Here is a 25,386-nt window from a genome sequence, read left to right on the forward strand (position 1 = left end):
GCGCGCGCGCGCGTGCTTGCAGACCGTGGAGCTGTACTCTTCACTGGTACCCCAAAGGTGGTGGAATAATGGCATCAAGACTGAAAAATTTTAAAGCCCCTCCTTAAAATTTTGGGACTTAACAGCCCTAGAGAGAGGAGAGGAGAAACCTCTGAAGGTGACTAATACATTTCCCGCCAACATTGACAGGCGGGAGCTAAACCAGGTTTCATTAATTTGTAAAATTAAAAGACATGTGACGCTTCTTGCCCCGGAGTCAGTTGGAGCGCAATCACTTCAGTTAAAGCTACTTTTCCTGAAAGCAGTTTTGGTAGGTAGAAGGGGGAAGGCAGATAAAGGAGCTGGAAGATGGAATAGAGTTAAGGGGCCAGCGCCCCCTTCCTTACACCAGGTTCCGACCCCCAAAATGTTCCGAGGGAGACCGGCCCCGCGCGCGGCCGCGGGTCCCGCTCCGACACAACAACACACGCACGTGCGCCCCGCCCCCGCGCGCGCACGCGCCCCGAGGCTCCGGCGGCGGCGACGGGCACGCGCGCGGTGCTCGCTGCCCCCACGTCGCTCCCTCCGCTGGGATCGCGGGGCCTCCAGCTTCCCGCACCGCTCCACGCCGGACCCGCGGACCCGGAGGCGGCTGCCGCTGTCGGTGGGCTCCGGCGGGCGCAGCGGTTCAGGCGGCGGCGCCGGGAGTGGGGCGCAGCGGAGCCCAGCGAGTTCCCGGGAGGCGATGTCGCCGGGCGCGGGCCCCTGCGTAAGGCGGGCGCCGCGACAGGCCGGCCGGTGAGGCGCCGCTGGGGGAGGCCGCGACGGAGCGCCTGGACCCGCCATGGGCTGAGACACGTCCTTACCGAGCAGGTGCAGTGATCAGAGGTTCGGGAGGAGTCCGCCCCGATAGGCCTAGGGGACCCTCAACCTTGATCGGGACGCCCCTACCCAGCTGGTGCCCTCTTGACCTTCCCTCATAACCTCCCAGAGGCCCTGCTGACCCCGCCTCAAAACCGGGCCAGGTTGACCCTGTGAAACCAACAATCCCTGACATCCTGGCCGCCCCCTCCTGCACTCCTGCGACCTGGCCCAGCGGTCCCTGGTGCCCACCTCCTCCTCTGGGCCAGTATTTTGAATCCACTGCCTGCACAGTGCCTGGGAACTACCCAGCGCCTTTTCCTTCTAGCCCAACTGAGCGTGGTCGGTGGCCGGGGGTGGGGGTGGGGGGTGGGGAGGAAGGTGGAGGAAAAGAGGGAGCGGCCCCTCCCTCCAGAGGCCCTGGTGACCATAAACCCATCCTCTCCCTATCACGCTTGTGGTGAAAGTGACCCTTCCTTACCCCACCAGAACATGCCCGGGTGACTCCCTCCCGGATCTTCCTGGTGGCCTTCCTCGCTCTCTCCAGTGACAGACACTATGCAACCCCAGCGTGACCTGCGAGGCCTCTGGCTCCTGCTGCTGTCCTGGTTCCTGCTCCTCTTAGAGGTGGCCAGAGCTGGCCGCCCCGCGGTTAGCTGTCCTGCTGCCTGCCTGTGCGCCAGCAACATCCTCAGCTGCTCCAAGCAGCAGCTGCCCAACGTGCCCCACGCCTTGCCCAGCTACACCGCGCTGCTGGACCTCAGCCACAATAACCTGAGCCGCCTGCGGGCCGAGTGGACCCCCACGCGCCTGCCCCACCTGCACTCCCTGCTGCTGAGCCACAACCACCTGAACTTCATCTCCTCTGAGGCCTTTTCCCCAGTACCCAACCTGCGCTACCTGGACCTCTCCTCCAACCAGCTGCGGACATTGGACGAGTCCCTGTTCAGCGGGCTACAGGCACTGGAGGTGCTGCTGCTTTACAATAACCATATCATGGCAGTGGACCGCTCAGCCTTCGAGGACATGGCCCAGCTGCAGAAACTCTACCTGAGCCAGAACCAGATCTCCCGCTTCCCTCTGGAACTGCTCAGGCTCCCCAAACTGACGCTCCTGGACCTCTCCTCCAACATGCTGAAGACCTTGCCGTTGCCTGACCTGCAGAAGCTGCACGCGTGGGTCAAGAATGGGCTGTACCTCCATAACAACCCCCTGCACTGCAACTGCGAGCTCTACCAGCTCTTTTCACACTGGCAGTACCGGCAGCTGAGCTCCGTCGTGGACTTTCGGGAGGACCTGTACTGCATGAGCGCCAAGAAGCTGCACAACGTCTTCAACCTCAACTGCAGCGAGTACAAGGAGCGTGCCTGGGAGGCCCACCTGGGCGACACCTTGACCATCCATTGTGACACCAGGCAGCAGGGGATGACTAAAGTGTGGGTGACACCAAGTAATGAACGGGTGCTAGACGTGGTGGCCAACAGCACGGTGACAGTGTTCGAGAATGGCAGCCTTCATTTCCAGGGCGTGCAGGTCGAGGATGGAGGTGTGTATACTTGCTACGCCATGGGGGAGGCTTTCAACGAGACGCTGTCTGTGGAGTTGAAAGTGTACAATTTCACCTTGCACGGACACCACGACACCCTCAACACAGCCTATACCACCCTAGTGGGCTGTATCCTCAGTGTGGTCCTGGTCCTCATATATCTGTACCTCACCCCTTGTCGCTGCTGGTGTCGGGGTGTCGAGAAGCCCTCCAGTCACCAAGGAGACAGCCTCAGCTCTTCTATGCTTAGTACCACACCCAACCACGATCCTATGGCTGGTGGGGACAAGGATGATGGTTTTGACCGGCGGGTGGCCTTCCTGGAACCTGCTGGACCTGGGCAGGGTCAAAACGGCAAGCTCAAGCCAGGCAACACCCTGCCAGTGCCTGAGGCAGCAGGCAAGGGCCAGCGGAGAATGTCAGATCCGGAGTCGGTCAGCTCGGTCTTCTCTGATACGCCCATTGTGGTGTGAGCAGGATGGGTTAGTGGGGAGGTTCTGCCCCAGGAGAGGTAATGTACCCCTGAAGGATTTGAGGGGAAGGAAGAGAGGGCTGGCTGCCCGAGGGAGTGGGTTCCCCCTGACCTCAAGGGAGTTGGTCATGGGTACGACAGCAGGCAAGACCCCAACCAGGGTGTGGCTGCCACGATTTTCAAATATGGATATAGTAATCCTCAGGCAAATGCTTCACCCCTACCCAAAGCCCTGGCATTTGTCAACTTGTAAAGGAAGAGGGGCGTGTCCGAGTTGGGTGGGAAGGAGGAAGGGGTGGGAGGAAGAGCAGAGTCCCTAAACTTTTTTGAGGTCATCCCTAGCTCCTCAAGAGAAAATCGTTTGGGAGAAAAAATCATTTTTTTTTCTCTCTGTCCACCCACACCTGTGAATTTGGGTGTGTTGGGGGAGCTTCCACAGGAGCCACATTGGGGAAAAGCTGTACTATCTTCTTTGGCCAGGAAATCACACTTCACAGCTGGGGAAATTGGAAACCTTTGGGATAACGAGTCAGGAAAAGGCTGAGACCTCAATCAATAACACTCCCCAAAGCTGCTGTGAGACTTCCCACTAATGCCTTCCTTTTTCCCCGATGAGCCCTGGGTAGATGGATCTTTGCAGGAGCCTGGCCCGTTGCCTGTCAGATATGGCAGCAACGTGAGATGTGGTGTCTGTGCCTTGTCCTGGGACCAGTGGCACAGAAGGGTACAGCATGAACTGAGGGGTCTGTGTCACCCACGGCATAGGTGCCAGCACAAAACTTGTAGATGGGGGATAAACTCCAGATTGGCTAATTTCGTTGGTGAAGCCCTTGGCTAGCACTTGGTTCCAGCGCCTGTATGTCAGACCAGGGTGGGGACGGCCGAAGGCAGAGCTTTTATGGATGCCTGCCACAGATGTGAGGCCACTTCACACTAGGAGGGTAACTCAGCCTCTCTCATGTAGCATCCAGCTGGACCTGGCTTTCTGTGTACGCCATCTCTTCATTCAGGCTCCTTATCAAGCTCAGGTGGGATTCTGAGTTTTCCCTAATATGCTGCTCTGCAGAGGGCGGAGTCCTGGAAAGTCTGGCCCCAGCTAGGTTCGACTGGGTTTGGGAATAGAGGGGACCGTGTATCTCCTCGGTGTTGGCAGAACTGCCTTGCTCCTCTCCGGGATCAAACCCGTGCTGCAAAGCCAAACTGTGCGATTCCATCAGCCTAGGGGTCGGAATTGGGTGGTCTGTGCCCTAGAATGGCAGTTGGGAGTGTGGCTCAGAGTTCTGCCTCTCCACACGCTTCCGGGCAGTCTCGTAACAGAGACAGTCAGTGGGACTAAACTTTCAGAAGGGGAGCTCTGCCACCCCCGCCCCTTTGAGCCAGAGGTCTGTGCAGTTGTGGTCCTTAGGCCAGAGGAACTTAAGAAGAACCGGCCCAATGTTCCATTCCATTGAAGGTTACAGAATACTTTGGGTAGGGAGATGGCTGCTCCCTTTAACTTCTCCGTTTGACTAGACTGCAGGCCTCGGGAGATGGCTGCTCTGCGCTTTGGCAAGGGGACAAGCAGGGTGGAGGTGAAGAGGTTCTCATGTTGGTCTTTTTCAGTCCTCCCCTCTCTCGTCAAGTTCCCTGTCCAGTGGAAGTTCCCCAGATCTTCTGGTGTTCTGAACTGCTCCTTAGGTTCCAAGAGGTGTCATTTACCTGCGGGTGAGGGCTGCTTGCTAGGAGAGCCTGCCTCCTGCTGCCTGTTAAGATTGGGAAGGGGACTGGAACTTAACATCTTCCCCTTGTCTGCGCCTGGGAGGTCAAGGCTGCTGTCCATCCTTTATTAGTAACTAGTTTTGTCGAGAGGTGCAGCATTTCCCTCAAGTAGTTGCATGCTCATAGGTACGCATGCTCATAGGTACGCATGCACACCAGCACCTTGACTTCCATCAGGACAACGATTCTTTAGTCCCCACTAATGTTCATTTTCAGAATGGTCTCCAACTGTGCGCACAACTTCATGCACACAGTTTTCCTGCCCTATAGAAGAGACAGTGATCATGCCAGGCTCCCCAAAGACAAAGTCTTATGCTTCTAATTTCTGAACTTTCTGAAGCTTCACCCACATCTCCATGGCGCTGAATAACTTCTCTGCAAAGCCCGGAGTTAGGAGAACCACAGGCTGAGGACCCTGGGAGAAGGGGTGATGGGGAGCTAGCCGGTTCTTCAGACTCCTCAGTGACCTTCCTTGGATTAAAGACAATATATATGAGAAATAAATGTGCAGCTAGGTCAGTGAAGGACCCAGCAGGAAACTGGCAGGGGCCAAGCAGCTGTACGTTGCTCTTCTTCTGTGAACTGCCCTGCTCAGACGGGCCGGAGGGGAAAGTTGTCTGGGTAAATTCCAGAGACTTCTAAAGGTTTTGTTCCTGGAGATGTAGGAACCAGGACTGCCTCCTCAGACTTCCCAAGGAGTCTGGGAAAATCTCGTCACCCTGCTGCGGTAGCCCCATTAGGGCTCTGAAAATCTTCACAGCGGATGCCCAGTGGGGCATTCTAGCCGAGTTCCTGAGGACTGGGAGGGCCGTTTTCTTCTGAAGTCCTACCCAAGTTAGGGAAGAATGGACTGAGGCTCAGTTAGTCTCCCTACTATTTCCACTAGTTTGGCCCTAGTTTGAGAGACTGGTAGCTGTGCCTGGCTGCCCCCGACCAGGACACTGGAGTGTTTAGCCTCTTCTGTGGTTTCAGCTGATAGAACCCGAAGGGAGCTTTCTACTTGGCGGGACTGAGTCCTCAGCGTATGTAGGCTCACTAGGACCCAGTGTGGGAAACTGCCAGGTCTCGTTATGAGAAACGGCTGAGAGATCATTCCCTCCCTTCCCCCCACCCACACCTATAAACCAGACATGTCTCCCAGGAAGCAGGTGTCCCTGGAGACAGAGTACGACAGGGCTCTCTACAATCTGTCTATGTGATTATTTGTGACCTTTTTTCTTTGCCTGTATTAATGGGGCTCCTAGGAAGGGGCCTGGAGAGGGTATGCCCCAGCTGGGGAGGGAAAAGCCACTGGTTCGTTGTCTGTGTGTTCTTACCTCTGTAATTGCTTGTAGCCCTGCTGGCGAAGCAAGCTGGCTTCCCCGTGTCCGGGACCCTGGTCCTCCCCCTTGTGTATATACCCAGCTGGCAAACCTTGGAGCCTCTGGGCTCCGAAAACTAGACAACGATCATTAAACCTGGCTTGAGTCTCTGTTCTGACATAGTCTGTGACTGGTTTATTTCTCTTTTCAGCTCGTGGATGGGGTTCACTGTACCTCAGAAGGGTGTGGCCTATGTAGAGAATATTTAAATGCTGTTACAAGGACATGGGTAGAATCCACATCCAGGCATTAAGGTCAGCAAACTTTTTCTGTAGAGCTAGACAGTATTTAGGCTTTGCAGGCCATGCCGTCTCTGTGACAACTTCAGCTGTGCAGATGTGGCAGGAAGGCAGCCACAGACAGTACATAAATGAATGAGTGTGGTTCTGTTCCAATCAGACTTTATTTATGCACATTGAAATTTGAATTTCATGTCATTTTAATATATCTTTTGAGTTTTTGCAATCATTTAAAAGGGAAAAAACTCTTATCGGCTCACAGACCACACCAAGGCAGGCGGCAGGCTGGTCTGGGCCCGCAGACCATAGTTTGCCAACCCAAGAGGTAGCTCTCAAAAGAAACGTCACTGACGCTTTAGGAGGGCGGTCAGAAATTCCATGATGCGGGCGAGAGCCTGTGGCTAATGCAGCCCTCCTGGATCCCTGGGAGAAGGAGGCTCCCTGCAGAGCTCTCTTAAAAGTCTGGCTCAAGCCTCCGAACTGCACTATGGAAAATGCTTGGACTGCGTTAAAAGAAATAGCGGAGACCAGCTCACCTTCTTAATATTTTGATGATCACTGGTATATTTTCATGTTGCAAACGGTAACCATCTTGGTTTGGCTGAGAGCACATCCATCTAACCTGTGGGTTAATGTTCCTTGACAGTTAATGTGAACCTGGCAGTGCACAGAACGAGAACCCTCCCCACCACCCCGCTCCCCCCGCTTTTTTGGGACAGACACAGCCCACCAGAAATGGGACTGGATTCTGTCGAACTCTGGACATGCAAATACTTTGGTACTTCTGCAAGGGGACTGTCATGGCAGATTCCAAAAGGAGAGAGGAAATGGTATAAGGAAAAAAGAATCCAAAGTTGAATAATGACTTAATTTCTTACATTGATAAAATCTCAACCGTTGGGCAGCTCTCCTCTGTCTGGACAGTTGCCTTTTTCTCTTCAGGAGGAACAACCGAAGTGGTGAGGGATGAAGCCACCTCATGGCCGGCCACACCAGATCAGCAGTCAATGAATGACAGATGCGGATGCTAGAGTGTGGCCCCTAATCTACGCTTATAAGCATTTTTCATCTTTTCAAAGCAGTTTTTGCTCTGGCTCAGTGTGGCCAAGAGGATGAAGCTGGCAAGAGAACAGGCCCGGGGCAGACTACTGCGAGTGCTCCCCGCTCTCGTGGCCTGTGCTAAGCCCTGTCTCTGGGCCTGAAAAGTTTCGATACTCCTCTCTCCATCATCCCAAGGAAGTCCATGGCTGCATCTCCTCCACCCCACCCCGACCACAGGAAGTTCCCAAGATTCTGGCCGAGATGTCTGCCGTGTCTTGCAGCACTTTCCCTAGCTCCTCTTAGGTGGCATTTCAGGGGAGTGGACGGGGCTCACGTGACAGTTGCCTCTTAGCACAGAAGATAAGAGTTCAGTGGCTCGGCCAGCCTAGTCTCTCTTCCTGATCTTAACTCCTTCCCTTTCTGCAGTTGTAGTTCTTGTACCATTTTACTTGTCTCCCAGGAAACCACTGGTGAAGCTTCACTTTCCCCACCCACACTGCAGTAGAGGCTCAGGCCTGTGCAGTAGGATGGTTGGCTTTGCTGGTCTGGCTGTGGTGAGCCTATGCTGGATGCTTCCTCCCCTGGGGATTGAGAGAGAAGGCTAAAGCAGCTGCCACGTCAAGCCCCTTCGTCATCAGGTCTATACACTGTTGGGTGGAAAATATCAAGCGGTGAAGATATTTAGGCCTGCCCTGAGTCCTTCCGGTCTACGTCAGCCTCGCTCCTGTCCTAGAGTCACAGAGGGTATGAAGCATGCTTTGCAGGACCAGCCTTTGGTGAGCCAGGATGTGGAGCCCTGCTGGGGAATTCCAGGTGCCCTACAGCGCTGGAAAACATAAGGTCAGTCAGTCGTCAACACCAAAGTTGGGGGTGTGTGTATGTGCACGTGCACATGTAGGCGTGCAACATGCATGCAGCTTGGGGAGCACAGGAGGAGACAGAACTTTGTGCTGCTTTCCCCCTACCTCATACTGCTCCCTCACTTGGCTGGGCTTTGCTTTTGTGTGGGTCCAAGCAGAAAGGTCTAACCCAGGCCTGTGTATCCTTAGGAAGCAGCGTGAGATAACTGGAAACCTGCTTTAAAGAGAGGGCACCCTCTCCACAACCACGGCCCATGAGAGAGAAAAAAACAAAAAATAATAATAAAGAGAGGGGTGCTGGGGGCCCCTCAAGCATAACTCAATGAGACAAAGAGTTGAATTCTCTGGGATCACAGCATAGTCTGAAGTAGTAGCTACTTAATCTACTTTCAACAGAGGTTTAAAAAATCACCCGGGAAATTCTGACAAAAGCAGGTAGATTAAAAACTGGGGCAATTATTTCCTGCACAGTGGTGACTAGCTAGCTGAGCCTTCTGGGTGGCTGGGTAGAGGGCAGGTCGTCTTACTAGAGGTAATCTGGGTCTGCTTTAAGGTTAGCCTGGTGCTGGAGAGTGTCTCCCTCACCCTCCAGGGCAGGTCTGGGGCACTGGCGCCCTGTGTAAGCTGTATCTTCCCGGTGCCAGAACTGCTGGGCAGAACCACTGAGGCAATGCCCACAGTGCCTGACTGGTGTTTCTTTCTGGATCCTAGGGCAGGAAAAAACAATTCACATAAAGACAAATACTGAAGCCTCAGAGCTGCTGTTGTGCCGGCTTGGTGTCCACTTCAGGCAGACTGAAGGCTGTTTTCAGACAAGTGGAGTGGAAAGTATCCTTCCCTTAATTTAAAACTTAAACAACTGCTTTCATGGAATGCGCGTGTGTCCCCGTGTGCATGTTTAACTTCCTTTGAAGTGGGGACAGTGATTCTACTCCAAGAGTCTGAAATAAGGAAAGAAACCTATGGACAAGCCTGACATGAGAGCCTAAGGCAGGTGCTGCTCGGCCTGTGGCTGAGGGTAGGGGTGACGGTGTTGTGTCCATTACTGTTGATCCTCCCTCCCGTCCCGGCTTGCCTGCTCCACTTTTCCCTCAGAAGAGCAGAAATGGGCAGCAGAGATTTACATGGACTTGTGACCAGCAGCCCCAGACCAACCAGCTCCAGGAACTCCAGGCTGGACTTGGGGCATAACTGTACTGACTCCCAGATTTCCCATCTGCCTCATGGCTTGCAAAGGACAGGCAGGCTGCACTTAGGGCAAGCTTCGCTAGAGTCACAGCCTTGGTGCCATTCCTGGCAGGAGTGGCTGAGAGTTGACCTTGCATCTACAAGGAGGAAATGTGTCTGTGTTCTCCCACAGTGGCCAGCAGCAATACAACCCCTTTGAGACCTGGGTCCCTTGGCATCGTTATCCATAATTGTTTACTGCCTCCCTCAAAGAAGTATAAAGCCCAGAGCCAGGCAAAGTGCGGGAGAGAAGGACAACATAGTAACACCACCTGTTTACATGTGTTTAATGCTTTGAACTTTCCAATGCCAGTTGACATGCACAGTCATCCTCACAACATCCCTGTGAGGTAGGAGCGGTAAGGGATTTGCTCACCGCCACATCAGTGTCAGGGGCCGGGTAAACCCGCACTGCAGATTTCTTAGTTCCCAGGTCAACACACTGTTCATCATGACGCACAGTCTCTTTATGCCAACCAGACACAGAGGCGAGAGCTTCTCTGCTCCCTAGGCCTGTAGAGGACCACAGAGAAGGCCGAGGTCAGGCACCAGGACGAGGTGTCCTCTGGAGGCCAGGACGGGTAAACAGAAGGAAGGGCAGGAGTATAAGAGAGTCAGGGTCAACAACCACTACTGCCACTACCAATGACAGGGAGCACACAGTGTTCCGTATGTCTTGACCTTTGTCAGGTAAAAAGGCCTTATTCGTTTATTCAGAGGACTCTCGGGATACATTCTCAGAAGAAAGACGCCTCGAGCCATGGATGGGAGGTGAAACCCTTGACCCTTCCTCCCTCCCATACTGCCCCTCATCTGTGACACTCTGCAGCCCAGGAAGAGGAGGACGTGAGGGTTGGCTGACTCAGCCTACAAGGGCTTAGAGGCCTGGAGCTGAAAGGCCCAGCGCTGTTCAGCTAATGATCATTATTAACTCTGAACAGGTTTTGGCACAGAGCCAACTGGCTCAGGGAAGATGCTCAGGTCTCCCACAGCGAGGTTTTAAAGACAAGACTCATGGCAGCCATGTACAGAGGTGGAAGGGTGGGGACAGTAAGAAAGAAGGTACAGGCCACTGTCAGAGGGTGGAGAGAGAGGAGGCACAGGCTGGCAAGAGACAGCAGCCTGCCTTCAATGCAGCTGGACAGCTAAGGTGAGGCTGGGAGACTTGTGCCATTCGACACCACCCCCAGCCATGATGGGACTCAAGGCGAGGGGTGGTTCTGAGAAAGATGGGGACCATCTGAACTCAGAACAGTAATCCTATTACCATCTGCATTTAGATCCCAAAACCTTCTATATTCCTAATGTCCTCAAGGTTGAGTTTGAATATAATCGTATTTGGAATCAGGATTTAGTGAGCCTGATATGCAAATTTGTGCAAATGACTCGCTTTTTTTTTTTTTAATTTGAGCACCCTGGCTTTTTTTTAAAAAAGGCAACAAAAACAGGCTGACTACTAGCAGCTTTCTTTAATCAGGGGACAAGGGCAAAAGGGCAGCCATTTGCTTCTCCCCTAAGGCCTCTGCCTCATTGCTGAGGTGCCCAGCTAATACCCCCCATGGGAGGTGAGAGGAAGAGAGCCTGGTGGGAGGAGGAAACACACAAACAGGAGCCATATGCAGCCAGCAGCCACCAAGGTCCCAGCTGGAAGAAGAGTACCCTGGCACTGAGACCTAATGGCTGTCCAGCTGCTGCCCCAGGATGTGAGGGCAGGTGGTGACGGTGGAAGAAATGCAAAGAGGGGAGGGGAGGGAAGGCTCCCCCCAATCTGGCCAGCCGGGAAGAAGGGCTCCTCCTGGTGACCTACTCCCTATACTGCAGTCAGACAGTTAAACAGGAGACCCCCTGTGCACCCCTCTCTGCCTTGTGCCCCTGCCCTACTGGTCAGAGAGGTGACAGCTGCGGCCCCTTCCTCCTGTGGAATATAAATGACTTCTCCCTTCCTCCCAGGGCTGGGAATAGACATCAGCTGGCACAGCCCACGCAAACTGCAGGCTGCCAGCCAGCCTGCCCGCCCGCCAGCCCCCGCACCACCTGGGAGGAGGCAGCACCTCAGGCAGGCTTTCTGGCGTTGCCTGTTTGGCTCTCAGAGCAAGCTGGTGAACCTTACCCGGCCCTCTCTCCCTGCCGCGGGCAGGGTGAGACTCCCAGCGCTGGCAGAGAGGAAATGGAATCCCTGATCAAAGCGACCGCAGGTGAGAATCTGATCCATGCGCCCCGAGTACAGACCGCACTGGGTAGTTTGAGAGGGGAGAGGGGGCAATGAGAGACAGGAACAGCAAGGTCCCCTTGAGATGTTCAGGGTCTAGAGAGGTGCAGGGAGATGCCATCCGACCGAGGAGGAGCCCAGTGAGTCCAGTCAGAGGACGCCTCTGCCCTGGCAGTCCCCCTTCCTGTACTGTTGAATCACACCGAACTTCGTGTTTCTCTGCCACCCAGAGAGGAGGTCTCGAATCTTCAAAAGACCTGAGACATCTAAAACTCTGCTGTCAAGGCATGCCTATCCCTGCTCCCAGGACCTGGAACTCCAGCCCCTACACCCCAGGCCTCCCAGAGGCCCACTGAGCTGTTCCCACCTGCCTCAACACCAGCTCTCTTGGTTGGCCATCTTCCATCCTTGCCATGATCTACAGAGGTCCCATCTCGCCAAGTGAGCCAGATCACAGTTAACCAGCCTGGCATCCAGCCCTCACTGCTGAGGGCAGTCTGGGGAACTACTTTCGGTTTGGAAGAAGGAAGGGGTCTCTGCGGGGAGGAGGGCCTGGCCCTCATTTGCCAGCTAGCACCAAACTCGGCCCCATCCTGGGCCAAAGGGCTGGCAGGAGACAACAAGTGAGGAAGCTTAGCTGACAAGGGAAGAAAAGGGACCAGGGAGACTGTTTGCCCTAGATCAAAAGGGCCCTGCCCCACTTCCTTGGCTCTTGCTTTGTTCAAAATGCTTCACAAGAGCTCCACGAAGCTATGTGCTAAGGCAAGAACCTGAGCCCCAAGGGCAAAACATGAGATACTCAGGACGACTTTGCCATTGAGAATGGATGTCAGGGGAAGGAGCACACCCATGGGCTGCAGCCTTCAGGCCCAGATCCCAAGGGGGGCCGAAGGAAGATCTTAGCTGGGCCAAGAAGCCCAGCCAGGAGCCAAAGGCTTGGGTAGGCCAAGGCCCTTTGGCTCCTTCCAAAGCTTTAAAGTGACTTTAGTGCCTTTACTTCTTAAGAGTTCAGGAGACCCTCACCTGGGCCCCTTCTCTCCACAGTGCTTGACCCCTTGTGCCGTGGTCCAGGGGCCAAATCAGCAGATTTCTGACAGGCCACAAGGGCAGACCTGTCCCTCCGGAGGTGCAAGGGGATAATGAATGTAAGAATTACATCCTGAGTTTGCTGAGTGGTCCAGCCTATTATCCAGAGCTGGGAGGGTGTTCTGTGACATCAACCTCACAGATGCGGAATGTTAGAGATTGTTTAGAAACACTCATTCATTACACAGTTGAAGAAACTCAGGTCCTGAGACATATGACTTGCCTAAGGCCACAAAATAGAGCCTACTAGGACCATAACCCATAAATAAGACCCATTGGCTTTGTCCACTACACTGCTTTCTCAAAAGTGACCCAGAGAGCCACAGCTGCCATTCGTATGTTACCAAAAAAAAAAAAAAAAAAAAACCCTACTCTTCATCAGGCATGCAAGCAAGAAATGACCGAAACACCATCACCACTGCCACCCCACCCTTCTCTCTCCCATCAAGAGTAGAGGCTTCAGGATCAAGCTCCCTATAACCCTTGCACCCAGTACATCTCCCCATTTCGGCCCACTGAGTTATCATCAGCAATAGCAGTGTGGGTTTCTGCAGCCCCTGGCCCAGCCAAGAAGGACAAAAACCCTACCACTTTTGAAGTGGATCCCTTGAAGGTCTCCAAGGGAACCGCTGAAGTCCAAGTCAGGTGTCTCATCTAGATTCAGAGTTTGGAGAAACTCACATTTCCATTTTCTTCCTTGGCAAGTAGGCACTGGAGATCTGGTGCATGATCACCAGCGCTGGATAGAGGGGCAATGCCAGGCACAGGTACCAGGCTGCACCTTTGATCTGGGCCTGGAACCACACTGAGTACATTCCCAGGAGCACCGTCACCGTAGCGATCAGGTAGACCACGAGTCCACATGTCAGATGGTAGAGCTTGAGGCGGGCCACCCTTGAGACCCTGGCTGCCCGGGGAAAGAGGAGGCAGAGCCCACACAGCGCCTGACCAACAGTGGCCAGCAGTGTTAGAGCCCCTACCCAGCTGTGCCAGGACACCAGGTGGGGCAGCTCACTGCGGGTCTTGCTGGAGATGATGAAGCCCAAGCCCAGGGCTGCACAGAGGACGGCTAGGGTCTGCCCCGCCCAGTGGAGTCCGATCCGGGCCTTTCGGGAGCAGAAGAAGAACAGGGAGTGCTCGGGTGAGAAGAGCAGGATGGCCTCAGCCATGCAGAGGCAGAACTGTGAACACAGGAGAGGGCCAGTGAGCCTAGGCTCAACTTGGAGGCCTAAGAAAAAGTAGTCTCATACATCCAAACAAGAAGACAAAGGGTAAGGGCTAAAGAACTCCTGCCTATAGGTCAGCAATGCTGGGCGCAATTGAGAATGAACACCTGGGTAGAAGTCTAGTCATTTAGGCTGACATCATGCCCCCCCCCGCCCCCCCGCCAACAATGACTCTCATTTCTTGCCCAATGGGAACAGCAAACGCTAAACTTCCTCCTGAACTTTTGGGGAGAAGCGACTGGATATTACTCCTTTCACTTCCTCCTTTCAGACCCTAGGGGAGAAAGAAGTATCTTCCATGCCCTCCCACCTGCTTCAACCACCTGACACTACCTACAGCCCAACCCTCCATGTTTCTTAATCTCATAGGTTCCAGGGAAAGATGGGGCCCTGTCTGACTCCTCCACCTCTTTAAGCCTTAGCAAGGCTGAGCCTTCTGAAGGCTGGATGCTCCCCTAGGGGCATATCCAAACAAATCAGCTGCAGACAGAAGCCCAAACTCACCGCCAAGGCCATGAATACAGGGTGCCAGGAGAAAAGACCTAAGAATCAAAGAGAACAGACTGACGGCTGAGCACCATTGTTTCTGCCCCTGAGGCTGGCTGGAGCCCAAAGAATCCGGCTACAGGGGAAAGTGTACTAACCCCTACAATTCCTAATCAAAAATCAGGACCTCAGGGCAAGGTGGAGCAGCCAAGGGGCCTTAGGGTGAGCAACCAAGAGGACAAACATACACCAGTTCGGCCTGGGTTCCCCACTGGGCACCTCGCAGCTGTCAGCCTAGTCTTAGAATAAACCTCGTCCTCCCTCCTTTACTTGTATTCTCCATGAGGGGCTCTGCTTATGATGCACTAGTGAGTCCAGCTGTCTGTCTCTCCTGCCCAGCACCCAAGGCCCCACCCTTCCAGGACCCAGCCCCCGAGCTCCGCCCCACCACGCCCTTACTACCCTTCCACTGCTGGGGTCCCCATTCCACGTCTCCCAGCGCTCCCAGGAGCTGCCCCTCCAGCATTTCGGCTCCGCCCCCTTCCCTGGCCCCGCCCCGCCCCGCACACTCACTGGTTCCTGGCCGGGACAGCACAGTCAGAAAGATGGTGAAGCCCAAAGCTACCAGATGCGCCAAGATCCCACTGCCTCTCCGTAGCCAGCGGGTCAGTCTCGGCTCCCTCGTTGGAGCGGGAACCGGACCTACCTCCAGGGTCTGCATGGCCGGGCCGGGCCGGCGCACGCTCCCAGCTGCCAGAATGTGTCTTCCGGGTTTGAGATCGCGGAGGCGGCCGCGGCTGCGGGAGAGGCTCCTCCCCCGGACGCCGCCAGCAATGCGGCAGATTACGCCCACAGCGCCCTCTGAGGTCTGGGGGGGAAGCGCATCTGCCCGGGAGAGCAACGCGGGCGAAGGGCATCGGACAGCTCCTGGCCCAGTGCTTAAGCCAACCTTATTGTACTTTTATGTCTGCAAGGGCTGTCTCATGTAGCCTGTGGAAATTACATTTATGGCAAATGACTTCACCCAAACTTCGAATCACAAATTTGGTACACTGAACCGAAAGTGTGAAACCAGTATTTTTAGCAGTTTTACAGAAATACTGAATTTCGCTGCCCACTCTCCCCTACCGTCCCTTCTGTGTTAAAGGAATAAGATTCCTTTCTGCCTAAAAGCAAGGAGATTGAAAGAAAAGGACAAGGCAAAAAAACAGTGCCCTGTGCCTAAGTGAATTCAGGTCTGAGGACCAAAGGAGGGAGATGCAACAGTCTGATACTATCTGCACAGTAGTTGTCCCCAGTGAGATAATGGAAAAACTAGGGCACTCCCAGCCCTTGCCGCCTCCACGCCATCTGCTCAGCCCTGGGGAGCCAGGCAATCCTGAGGGACCAGGGCCTCCCACACTCCTGCTGCCTCCCACAGCAAGGGAAGTTCTGTAAGTGATCATACCTTTTCCCTTCTTGCCTCTAAAAAAGGTGTAGTTCAGCTCAAGGCCCACCTGGGAGGGACTGTACCCTTTTAAGGGAAAACCCACAGGCCAGGGGGAGAGAGACCAAAACAGGTGGTCTCAGAGAAATCAGGGACCAACTCAATTCAAGCTCCAGTGGTGGAGAAGATAAAGCAGAAGGGCAGGAACAGCTGGAGAAACTGAGGCAATTAATTCTGAGATGGGATGGAAGCCCAGGGTTGCTGGAAGACCAGAAAAGGGCCATAGACTGACTCCCACAGACCCTCAGGGCAAAGATCCGAGAGTGGAGCCAGAGGTGTGGCTCTCCGAACCCCCAATCAAGCTTCCCTTCCCAATGAGACTGGAGTCTTCTCTGGGGTCAAGATTCTGGGGAGCCTTACTGAGCCACATGCTCATGATCATGTGTAGAAAGAAGACAATGTGGAAACCCCAGCCATTTCCACAGTTTCAAGGGACAAAAATATAGGCGCATGAGACTTTTGCAGGCAAGCAATGGGAGCTGGAGTGTGGCTATCATCTCAGCCCCCTGGGGTGAGGTTGGGGACAGTAAGGACCATCATTTGTTACATTTTTTTCCCCATCCTTTTCTATGTTTCCATTTTTATATTTTCTTAGCAGAAACAGAACAGGGAGACAGTCTTGAGGTATTTTAAAGAGTTTTTTTCTTAAAAAAAATAATATAAAGTTATAAAAAGCGGCAGCAGCCTGGGGCCCGGATCTGGAGGGGAGGAGGTGCTGGCGGCTCCATCACAGTGGGCAGGCACTTTCTCGTTAATGGGCTTTTGACTGCAAGAAGACAAGAGGCAAGAGACACAGTCAGGCTGGGGGTCTACCAGTCCTCCTACCCACTAAACTGTGTAGACCACAAGAGCTAAGGTTTAATTTCCTCCTGCTGGCCTGGTGAGGAAAGCTGGGCAAGGAAGAAGATGAATGCCAGCCCAACAGGGCAGCCTGAAGAACACCCATGCACGCATGTACACACACACACACACACACACACACACGCACGCACTCAGGCCCTGGGCAACTGTCAAACTCACTACTCTCATATGGGTGCCAGAAGTGTTGATATGAATCTGGCCCATGCCAAAACCAGAAGAGCGTTCCCCCTTCCCACCTCCAGTAACTCCTTCCTGGCTGACATCATATGGACAGCTCCTAGCACGCTACTCCAGGGCTCCAAGAGCAGAGGCAAATAAATCTGGATGCTGGCTTTACCAGAAACCCTGGAGAACTTGCCTGGCACCCGAAAACCTGGAAGTGGACACATGTGCAAGGTGGGCATACATGCATATGTGGACCTTGAGTTATGTCCCTGCCCTTCCACGCCCTGATGCCCAAAGGCAAAACCAATGCGTGAGACTGGCCCACCCACCCTGCTACGCAGTGTGTTAGGCCACAGCTCGGGGACCCAAGCTCAGCCTCACTGCCCAAACCAGTATCAGAGCTCATGGAGTCCAACTTCCTTTCCTTCATGGGACAGAGGTAGCTCCAGTTCCTAGAGTAAGGGCCACAGCCAATTCAGAAAGTGGCCCTTTGATTGAAGCACAAGCAGGGTGGGTGAGAGGGGGAGGCAGAGCCAGCCTCTTCTTAACCCCGAGGGAGAGCGCTGGGGCTAGGGAAAAGCCCATCAAACAAAAGCTGGGGTCACCTTGCAAAGAGCTGACCCACCTCTCACTACAGAAGGTGTCCCAAGAACTCTCAACTTCCCTGTTCCCTTCCCTGCGCAAACATTCACTAAGCACCTTCTCTGTCAGGTTCCCACCGTGCACCCCACCCTCATCCATCCTGACCCTTCCCTGTCCCTGCTCTTCAGGGAGCTGGGCTGGTACCTTCAGTGTAGAACACTTCTCCTCAAAGGCCAGGGCCGGACCCGGCTTCTTACGGCGCACAGAGCAGGCCGCATCGGCAGGGGGGCCGGCCTGGCAGTGCTTGGCCTTCACTGGCCGGCAGTAAGTGGCCAGGTTTTTCCGCTTCTTGGCTACCTCCTCCTCAGAGAGGCAGCTGGTCGGCAGGACCTTGGCTGGCTGTCCAGCTGCTCCCCGATTGTCCAGCTGAGAAGCCTTGACTGGTGTGGGGGGCTGATGAGGGGAGCTCCGACAGTCCAGGGGCCCTGCCCTCTTCACTCTTGGCCCCACTGTCCCATTTAGCCCCATGCCCAGGGCTGTTTTAGTCTTGGCCGAGAGGCCCCGGCAGCCAGGTTTGCCTTTTCCAGTGGGTTCCAGGATGCAGGTCCGTTTGAAGGTAGTGGGGCCAGGGGATAACTTTCGCTTTCGAGAAGGGGCCTCCAACTCAGCCCCATCTTTGCCTTTGGACAACTTGCTGGCCTTCGAAGGCGGGAGCTTGCTGAAGGATGGGGATGGTGTGTTGGCAGGCAGTGGTGAGGTGATGGCCTGGCTTCCACCCATGCACTCCGACTGGCTGCAGGCAGCTGCCACACTGGGGGAGCCTGCAGGGTAGCTGGGGACAAGGCTGTCCTTGGTGGGAGGTGTAGAAGCTGGGCAGGCAGGTCTGGGGGGTGGGCATGGAAGGCGGGGGCAACTGCCTGTAGAGGATGGGCTCAGGGGAGCAGATAGTGGGGAGGTGACAAGGTGAGATGGAGGCTCCGCCGCCGGTGGGATCTTCCTGCAGCAAAAAGAGAGCCCCACCGTCATGCCAAGCAAACGAGAGGGCCTCTCCACCAACGTATATATCGGTCCCTCTGCCCCACCTAGAAATGGCCCATGAGTTCTGGCAGTGCTGCCATCTGCTGGGAGATGCTGGAACTGAGCGTCAGGAAGAAGGCACAGAGGTAAGGCAGAAATGAACTAGTATAGAGAGACCTATTTAGAACCTCATTTTAAATCTCAGTTTGGATATGCTCTACCCCTAGTTACCCAAAAGGTACTGGAAATGATGGATAAGAGTCAAGAGTCACTCCCAGACCACCCATTCATGCCTCGCCTTGGCCTAGCTCCCCACTTCCTCCTCCTTTTAGCTGGGGTCTTCCTGGCAAACAGCCAAGCCACATCTATAGATGTGTATGAAAAATTAGGACTTCTAAAACCCATGTATGCTTGGGGCCTGGGGAGGGAAATTCTGAGCCCAAGAGACTCACTTCCACATGTGCGAGCTGAGGTGCCGTTCCAGCATGGAGCTCAGTGCTGAGCAGAACCGGTCAAGCCGGCGGCTAAACACGTAGCACCCTGGACTCACCAGCCGGCTCCCAAAGGTGCAGAACTGGAGGCAGAGGGAAGGTACACGGTTAGCGGGACCTGAGATGCAGGGAGGGCACCTATACACAAGCTCTGACTTCCTCCCCACACCATGGGACAGGAGGGCTGGGCCACCCAACACCCCAGGTCCCCGCCCCAGGTCCTTACCGCCTGTGGCCGCGGGGGCCGGGTTGCATAATGGCAGTCAGCGGGGAGGTGGAGGTCCTCAGATGTCCCCTCCTCTTCACTTTCCTCACTGGAGGCCTGGGCCCCACCCCGGGGCAGGGGGAAGGGAAACAGGCCTGGGTCCCCTTCACCACCACAGGGGCCTTCATCATCCAACTCACTCTCAGAAGAGGCCCGGGACCTGGAAGGGCCAACGGGGATGTGAGGGAAATGTATCAAGGTTGGGGTGTCCCTGAATCCCCCAAGCTCAAAAAGCCAGGGCAGACGCCCTGCTGGGCAACCAGACAAAGAGGAAGAGAGGACAGTAAGGGAGGAAACAACACAGCTCACAAAGTAAGGGCCAGAAAGATCGGGGGCCACAGCTCCCAAGGGGTTCTCTCCCCAGCCCCTTCACTTCCCGGGCCCTGCCTCCTCAGGGGAAAAATCTGCTCCAGATTCGCCTCCTCCAGAAAATCTTCTGAGTTTAACTGCACCCAGCTCTGGTCAGCCCAGTCAATTCTCTCAACCCCCTTCTTGCATCACATATTCCTGTGAGCCTGTCTGAAGCTGAGCCTGTGTCTCGTGTCTGCCCCTCGTGTTACAGGCAGAGATGCGTGTGTGTCTCCTTCGGCAAGGCAGGCTCTCCCCGGGGTCCAGCGCAGCCTCTGCACACGAAGGGGCCAGTGAATGAATACACAGTAGGACTGCCTCACCCAGGACCCTGACCCTTTCGGCTCCCCAATTACGAGTTTTGGCCTGTCGGAAGCAACTAGGAAAATGTTTTCATCCTGGGTGTTGGAACTGGCCCACTACAGAGGCTGGGGCACTGTGGTATGCTTCGTTAGAAATGGGGAGTCACCTACTTCCACACCCTCCAGGGACCCCAGGCTTCCCCCCACACTTAAGGCAGAGTGGGGGGCATCTTCAGGATACTCCCTGGGCCTGTCTCCCGGGATCCCTGATGGCTTAGGGTCAAGTGTCCCCAGGTGAGATGGGGGCTGGATCCTGGACATACCTGGGCAGTGCACAGTATGGGTAGGTCTGCTTGGCACGAGCAGAGAAGGTGCTGCTGGGAGCGGCCGCCGCTGCCACAACCTGGGCTGAGGAGAGGGGCTCCTGGTGGGGGCGCTCAAGAGCCGGCTCCTTGCGCCCTGGGCTCTTCTCCTTGGGGGACTCCCCTTTGCGGGAGTTGGCCTTCAGCTCTGCCACTAGCACGTCAAAGTCCTTAGCCCGGCCCTGGACCTCCCGGCGCTGGTGCACCGAGTGGATCTAGAATACAGCAGGATGGAGGGGTGGGGAGGGGGTGTGAGCTGAGCAGGGGTGAGGGGCAGCGGTGTGCTCTGGCCTGGGCAAGCGGAGAGAGAGGGGGTGTGAGTGTGTTTGTGGGTGTGTCTGTGTGTTTCACTCCCCTACAAGGCAGAACCCTTCCTCCGGACGGGGAGGCGGGGCGGGAGGGGGACTAGAGTTCACCCCCTACCTGCTGCCTCCACCCTGGGCCCCCTGCAGACAGCCTCCTCTCCCTCTGCCTGGTCTTGGCTTCACCCCCACCCCTGGTGCTGCATCTTGGAGACCTTAATTCCTCTCCCTGCCCAGGGCCCATGTCCCTCGCTGTGCGGTAGGAGTAGGAGTTACCTTGCAGGTCAGCAGGCGGGTACAGATCTTTTTGGTCTCTGGATTTATTACCCCGCATTGCCTGTTGAGGTCGCACTCCTTCCCTGTGGGGAAAGTGGTTCCCATGAGCCCCAAGGCCATTTCCAGAAGGCCCGCAGGAGAGCTGGGCCAAAGTCAGAAGAACCTCCAGCCCTCTAGTCTGGGGCTGCAGCTTCCAAATAAACTCCTCTGGGCAACTGCAGCTCTTTGCCGGATGTGAGAGCCATCCCCATCCCCATCCCCGTTCTCAACCCAGACACTCCTTTTGGGGACTCCAAGCCCAAAACACGGCAACATGTATCAAAACACAAAAGCAGTCACAGACATCTGGGATGCCAGCGAAATCAGCTGTGGGAGGTTTCTGGTGCCCTGCATCCAAGTGAGAAAAAAATAAAGGTCACCAGCTTAAGGTGAGGAAGAAAAACCACTTGCTTGGGCACAGGCTCCCTTAGCCTTGACCTGGGCTGAAGAGAAGCTTCCCAGAGAGCGAGCAGGTCAATGTGTGTCCATATCGAGGGATGACCAGGGGCTCCTGTACCCTGACAACCTGTGACGGCCAGGCCCACTCCTTCCTGCTCCCCTCTCCATCAAGCCCAAGGAGAGAACAGTCCAAAGGAGTCCCCACTCCACCTTCCTGAACCCCAAGACCGTGACTACTCACGAGCCATCTTCCGGTGGGTTTTAGGGGGCAACCTGGCCCCACCAAGCTCCTTTTCAGGGGGGCTGCCATCAGCCCGGTGACTGGGGCCCTCACTGGGCATTATCTCGATGCTCTCTCTACCAGGAGGTTCTTTAGAAGGGGGAGCCATGGTGATTTTTCCAGGGGAGTCCTTGGTGAGGCTGCCTGGCTGGCTGAGGAAGGCCGAGGGCGGGGCCACCCTAATTCCGTGTCCATCGGGCTTCGGAAGACTGGACATCTTCTCCAGATTCACCACAGGCACGAAAAGGCTACACATGGAGAGAGGGTGTGGGCTGGGGGCAGGGAGGCTGGGCCTGAGCCTTGGGCTCTAGTCCAGAGCCATCGCCTTCCCAGCCCTGAAACTTGGGTGGGCTCCAGCAGGGATGCAGAACATGGGAAAAGGGGACCCCATATTCCCTGGAGCACAGGGAAGGGAGCTGTAGAATGGGTTAGCTGCCTCCTGCTATGGTCACTGCTCATTGTCCCACAGCTGCCTCCAACTGTGTCATTCCCTCCCTGGGCTAGGGTCAGGGCCGGTCTTTGGGAGTCTCCAGCCTCTCCTTACCAGAGGTTGTCCTTCTGGGTCTTCTCAGGAGGCTGGTGGCCACGGCTCCGGGACCCCTGGCCCTTCTCCCTGGAGGAGGTTTTGGTGGAACCTGGGGCCCTACAAGCTGGGCCCTGCCCATTCACTACATGGCATTTCTGAGAGCTGGCAGGGGCTGGAGGTGGGGGTGGGGCCCGGGCGTAAAGCTTGCTGAGGGGCCCATGTCTTCTTTCTGTCACCAGGAGGTGGAGAGAGTAATCCAGGTGAGTGGTATCAACTGCCTCCTTCCCCAACCTTCTAACTCTGCTTACAGACTCATGATTAAGAATCTTGAGTTTCCATAGCTTGGATTTTAAACGTGTTTTCTTCCCATACGAATTTGAGCTTTCAAGGCTCAAAATTCTAGGACTCAGCTTCCTGAACCTCTTAGTTCTTCCCTTAACTCCACTAGATCTGCTAGAAGTTTATCAGACAATAACCCCAACCTGCCACGATCCTCTGAAGCTGGCCCCCAGGACCTTCCTAATCCCAAGGCCTCCCTCCATTACGCACATGAGTCCCAACTGACCCTGTCCTCAGAGTTCCACGTTCCACCTTCCCTTGCCCCCTCTATCTCCTCCCTAGGGCTCCCCTCACCGCAGTGCTTCTGGAAAGCTTGAGGCTTCACCACTTGGCTGCAGTGGTTACACACAACCAAATAGAAGTCGTCATGGGCAGGGCAGTGCCCGAAGATGGACATGTCTGCAATGACAGAAGCCCATATCACTGGGGCTGGGGACCCCAGGGTTTTCCTGTAAGGTCAGTCAGTAAGCACTCCCGCCCCACCACCTAGAAGACACTTGCCCTCCCGGCTGACATGACAGGCTTTCTGCTGGATGCTCTCAGCTTCCAGAGTTCAACCTAACCAGTCCCTAAGAATGGGGCTTTCAGGTGAGTGGGCACCAACCGCCTATGATTAGGATCTCCCACGACGGGTCACACAGGAGCCAGGGGAATGGGCTTACTCAGACCTATCAAAGTGAGGACCCCTAGACCTGCTCTTTGAGCAGCCACCTCCTGGGATGGGGTGGAAGAGGGGAAGGTGGCCCTGTCTGCCCTGGGCCCCGCCCTAATGTGTTGACTCCCACCTTCTTTAATGAGGGTCATGGCATCCAACTTCTTCGTGTTTTTGTTACTCTCCTCCAACTCAGCCCCTGGAGGAGAAACAGCTCAGAAGGACCATCCCCTTCCCAGAAGCCCCATATCATACCTGACCAGGGCCTGCAGCCTGCAGCTGGACGGTAAAAAGCCCACGTGCCCTGACAAGCTCCTGGTGCTGAGGATCACTCGGAGAACCTTTCAGTGGGTCATTCTCATGTGCCCTTTCTTCCTACATCTGCCACCTCTGGGATGAGCTGGGCCCATTAAGAGGGATCCAGCCACCTTTCTCATGGACACTTTACTCCAAGGTGCAGTGCAGGGTTCCACTGCCGACTGACTGAGTGACTGTGGGTAAACACCATCTTTCTGGCTTACTTCCCCAGTTAAATGGGAAACAGTCCTTAACATATTTTACTATAGATCCCTGAGTCCCTTCTTCAGATTTTTCAGATGGGTCCTTTCTGCTACTCTGCAGCATTCCAAACAGAAACTCTCCCAGGTCCCGATCCCCATGAACTCAATTTTGTTCCACTAGGGTTACCATGGCATTGTCAAAGTTACATCCAGCTTCTCAGGTCCTACATTGATAGGACGACCACAGAGCAGAGAAACTGCTGTCTTGGGGCCCTTGGCATGTTCAAAGTTCCCTTGGTCAGCTATGCAAGCCCCTCCCCTTTTTAGGGGGGCTTTGGGCAAGGGTTGCCCTTGTACCTCAGTTTCTGGGTGAATGACAAAAACATCTTGGCTGTGCAAAGCAGCTCTTTTCCCATCCCCCCGACTTTACTCCTCTCCCCTCCCTCCTCTACGCCCCCTCCCTGTCCCTTGAAAAAAAAATCAATTCTGAGTCACCAAACCCGTCTGATTCCATTTCCGGTTCTCAATGCACCCAGACCCTGACAATGGCCCCATCCCTGCCCACCCAGCAAGTGGAAGTCCCTGGGGTGGCCTGGGCTCCCACTTAGGTCTGTTTCTGAAGCCTACTAACAGATTGGCCCCTTTCTAGGATGAGAAGATTGTCGAGAGTCTATATCATCTCCAGATATAAGAGGTGGTGGGTTAGGCATGCAAGAGACAAGAGGCAGCTCCCACTCTTCAGTCCCTTAAAATGCAGTGATGGACAGAAGTGAACTGGGAGCCAGACATCTCAGAGGAGAACAAGTGTCATCAGAAACCGCATGGAGCGGTCCTCCTCCTCCACCTCTTCTCACTTGCAAACTTCTTCAGGGGCGTGATGCCTGCTGCTGTCACCCTAAAGGCCACGAGGCCAGGTGCCCCCTGGGGCCCAGGAGACAAAGATCAGAAAGGGCTGTCAGCCGGCTCACCAAAGACACTCAGGGGCCTGGAGAAGATGGGGGTCAAGGGAGAGAGCCAAGAGGCAGGGCAAGAGGCCCGGGAAAGGGCGGTGGGTTGGAGGCATGGATGGATGGACAGACGAGGGGAGGAAGGGAAAGGATGGATAGATAGATGGATGGACCGACGAACTAACGCGGAGGGGGCTGGAGTCCAACAGCACCGCAGACGGCAGGCAAAAGCCGAAAACGAGCAGGAGGTGTGGGGCAGAAGGCAAAGGAACAAGGGGGGCTAGAAGGGGGGTACAGAAGTGGGGTGCGTGGGAAACACGTGGAGAGGACTACTGCGGATGGGGAAAGCCCGAGGCAGGTGCAGGAGGGGCGGAAGCTGGACGACAGCAAGCAAGGAGAAAGATAAAAGCAAGCAGATGTGGGGGCAGGTATTGGGCACCAGCAGAGTCAGAGGTGGGCAGGGTGGGCTGTGGGCGGTGAGCCGGCGCTAGGACCCGGAGGCGCGACGGTGGCGGAGCGGGCGGGCACTAGGACCCGGCGGGTCCTTTGTTTGGGGGGCCGGGGAGCCGGACGGCGGCTCCCGTCGGCGGCTCCCCTCTGCTGGAGGGGGCCCGTAGAGGGGGAGGGGAGACAGTGATGGGGTCCCCGGACTCTACGGTAGCTTCACTCACCGTCGGCCACGGGCAGGTCGGCCCGTTCCACCCACGAGGTCCAGCTCTGTCCCGCGAAGTCATCGAGACTCGGCACCCGCCGCTCCAGAGCGGCCATTGCTGCCGCCGCGCGTTCACGCACCGCCATCACCCTCCTCTCCCTCTGCCTGGTCTTGGCTTCACCCCCACCCCTGGTGCTGCATCTTGGAGACCTTAATTCCTCTCCCTGCCCAGGGCCCATGTCCC

The 25,386-nt window shown here is 55.4% G+C and overlaps 3 protein-coding genes across 10 annotated transcripts; 1 reads left to right on the forward strand and 2 right to left on the reverse strand.

The window, feature by feature from the left end:
* Positions 1 to 555: 555 nt before the first annotated feature.
* Positions 556 to 5,734, forward strand: AMIGO1 (adhesion molecule with Ig like domain 1). Of its 2 annotated transcripts, XM_023536007.1 has the most exons (3): positions 556 to 852; positions 1,330 to 2,897; positions 4,461 to 5,734. In XM_023536007.1, the coding sequence occupies exon 2, from the start codon at positions 1,399 to 1,401 to the stop codon at positions 2,857 to 2,859; it is 1,461 nt and encodes a 486-aa protein (XP_023391775.1). In that variant the 5' UTR covers positions 556 to 852; positions 1,330 to 1,398; the 3' UTR covers positions 2,860 to 2,897; positions 4,461 to 5,734. The 2 variants fall into 2 exon arrangements, with proteins under 2 accessions (XP_023391775.1, XP_011366028.1); XM_011367726.2 differs by having other exon boundaries at positions 1,330 to 5,734.
* Positions 5,735 to 9,614: 3,880 nt separating this feature from the next.
* Positions 9,615 to 16,328, reverse strand: LOC105297226 (cytochrome b561 domain-containing protein 1). 3 transcript variants are annotated; one of them, XM_011367738.2, is made up of 3 exons: positions 14,925 to 15,183; positions 14,370 to 14,407; positions 9,615 to 13,820 (listed from the first exon to the last, which is right to left on the reverse strand). In XM_011367738.2, exons 1-3 carry the CDS (start codon positions 15,070 to 15,072, stop codon positions 13,317 to 13,319), a joined length of 690 nt encoding a protein of 229 aa, XP_011366040.1. In that variant the 5' UTR covers positions 15,073 to 15,183; the 3' UTR covers positions 9,615 to 13,316. The 3 variants fall into 3 exon arrangements, with proteins under 3 accessions (XP_011366040.1, XP_011366056.1, XP_011366049.2); XM_011367747.2 differs by having other exon boundaries at positions 9,616 to 13,820; positions 15,058 to 16,328; XM_011367754.2 differs by lacking the exon at positions 14,370 to 14,407 and having other exon boundaries at positions 14,925 to 15,110.
* Positions 16,329 to 16,456: 128 nt separating this feature from the next.
* On the reverse strand, positions 16,457 to 25,288 carry ATXN7L2 (ataxin 7 like 2). 5 transcript variants are annotated; one of them, XM_011367793.2, is made up of 11 exons: positions 25,162 to 25,288; positions 23,177 to 23,242; positions 22,686 to 22,790; positions 22,071 to 22,281; positions 21,488 to 21,774; positions 20,809 to 20,891; positions 20,192 to 20,445; positions 19,180 to 19,378; positions 18,915 to 19,036; positions 17,650 to 18,442; positions 16,457 to 16,603 (listed from the first exon to the last, which is right to left on the reverse strand). In XM_011367793.2, the coding sequence occupies exons 1-11, from the start codon at positions 25,286 to 25,288 to the stop codon at positions 16,589 to 16,591; spliced, it is 2,262 nt and encodes a 753-aa protein (XP_011366095.1). In that variant the 3' UTR covers positions 16,457 to 16,588. The 5 variants fall into 5 exon arrangements, with proteins under 5 accessions (XP_011366095.1, XP_023391781.1, XP_023391791.1 ...); XM_023536013.1 differs by having other exon boundaries at positions 22,686 to 22,820; positions 25,162 to 25,286; XM_023536023.1 differs by lacking the exon at positions 25,162 to 25,288 and adding an exon at positions 24,175 to 25,155.
* Between the last annotated feature and the right edge of the window lie 98 nt (positions 25,289 to 25,386).

The sequence above is a fragment of the Pteropus vampyrus genome, unplaced genomic scaffold (assembly GCF_000151845.1).
Source record: "Pteropus vampyrus isolate Shadow unplaced genomic scaffold, Pvam_2.0 Scaffold6, whole genome shotgun sequence".
Taxonomy (NCBI): Eukaryota; Metazoa; Chordata; class Mammalia; order Chiroptera; family Pteropodidae; genus Pteropus; species Pteropus vampyrus.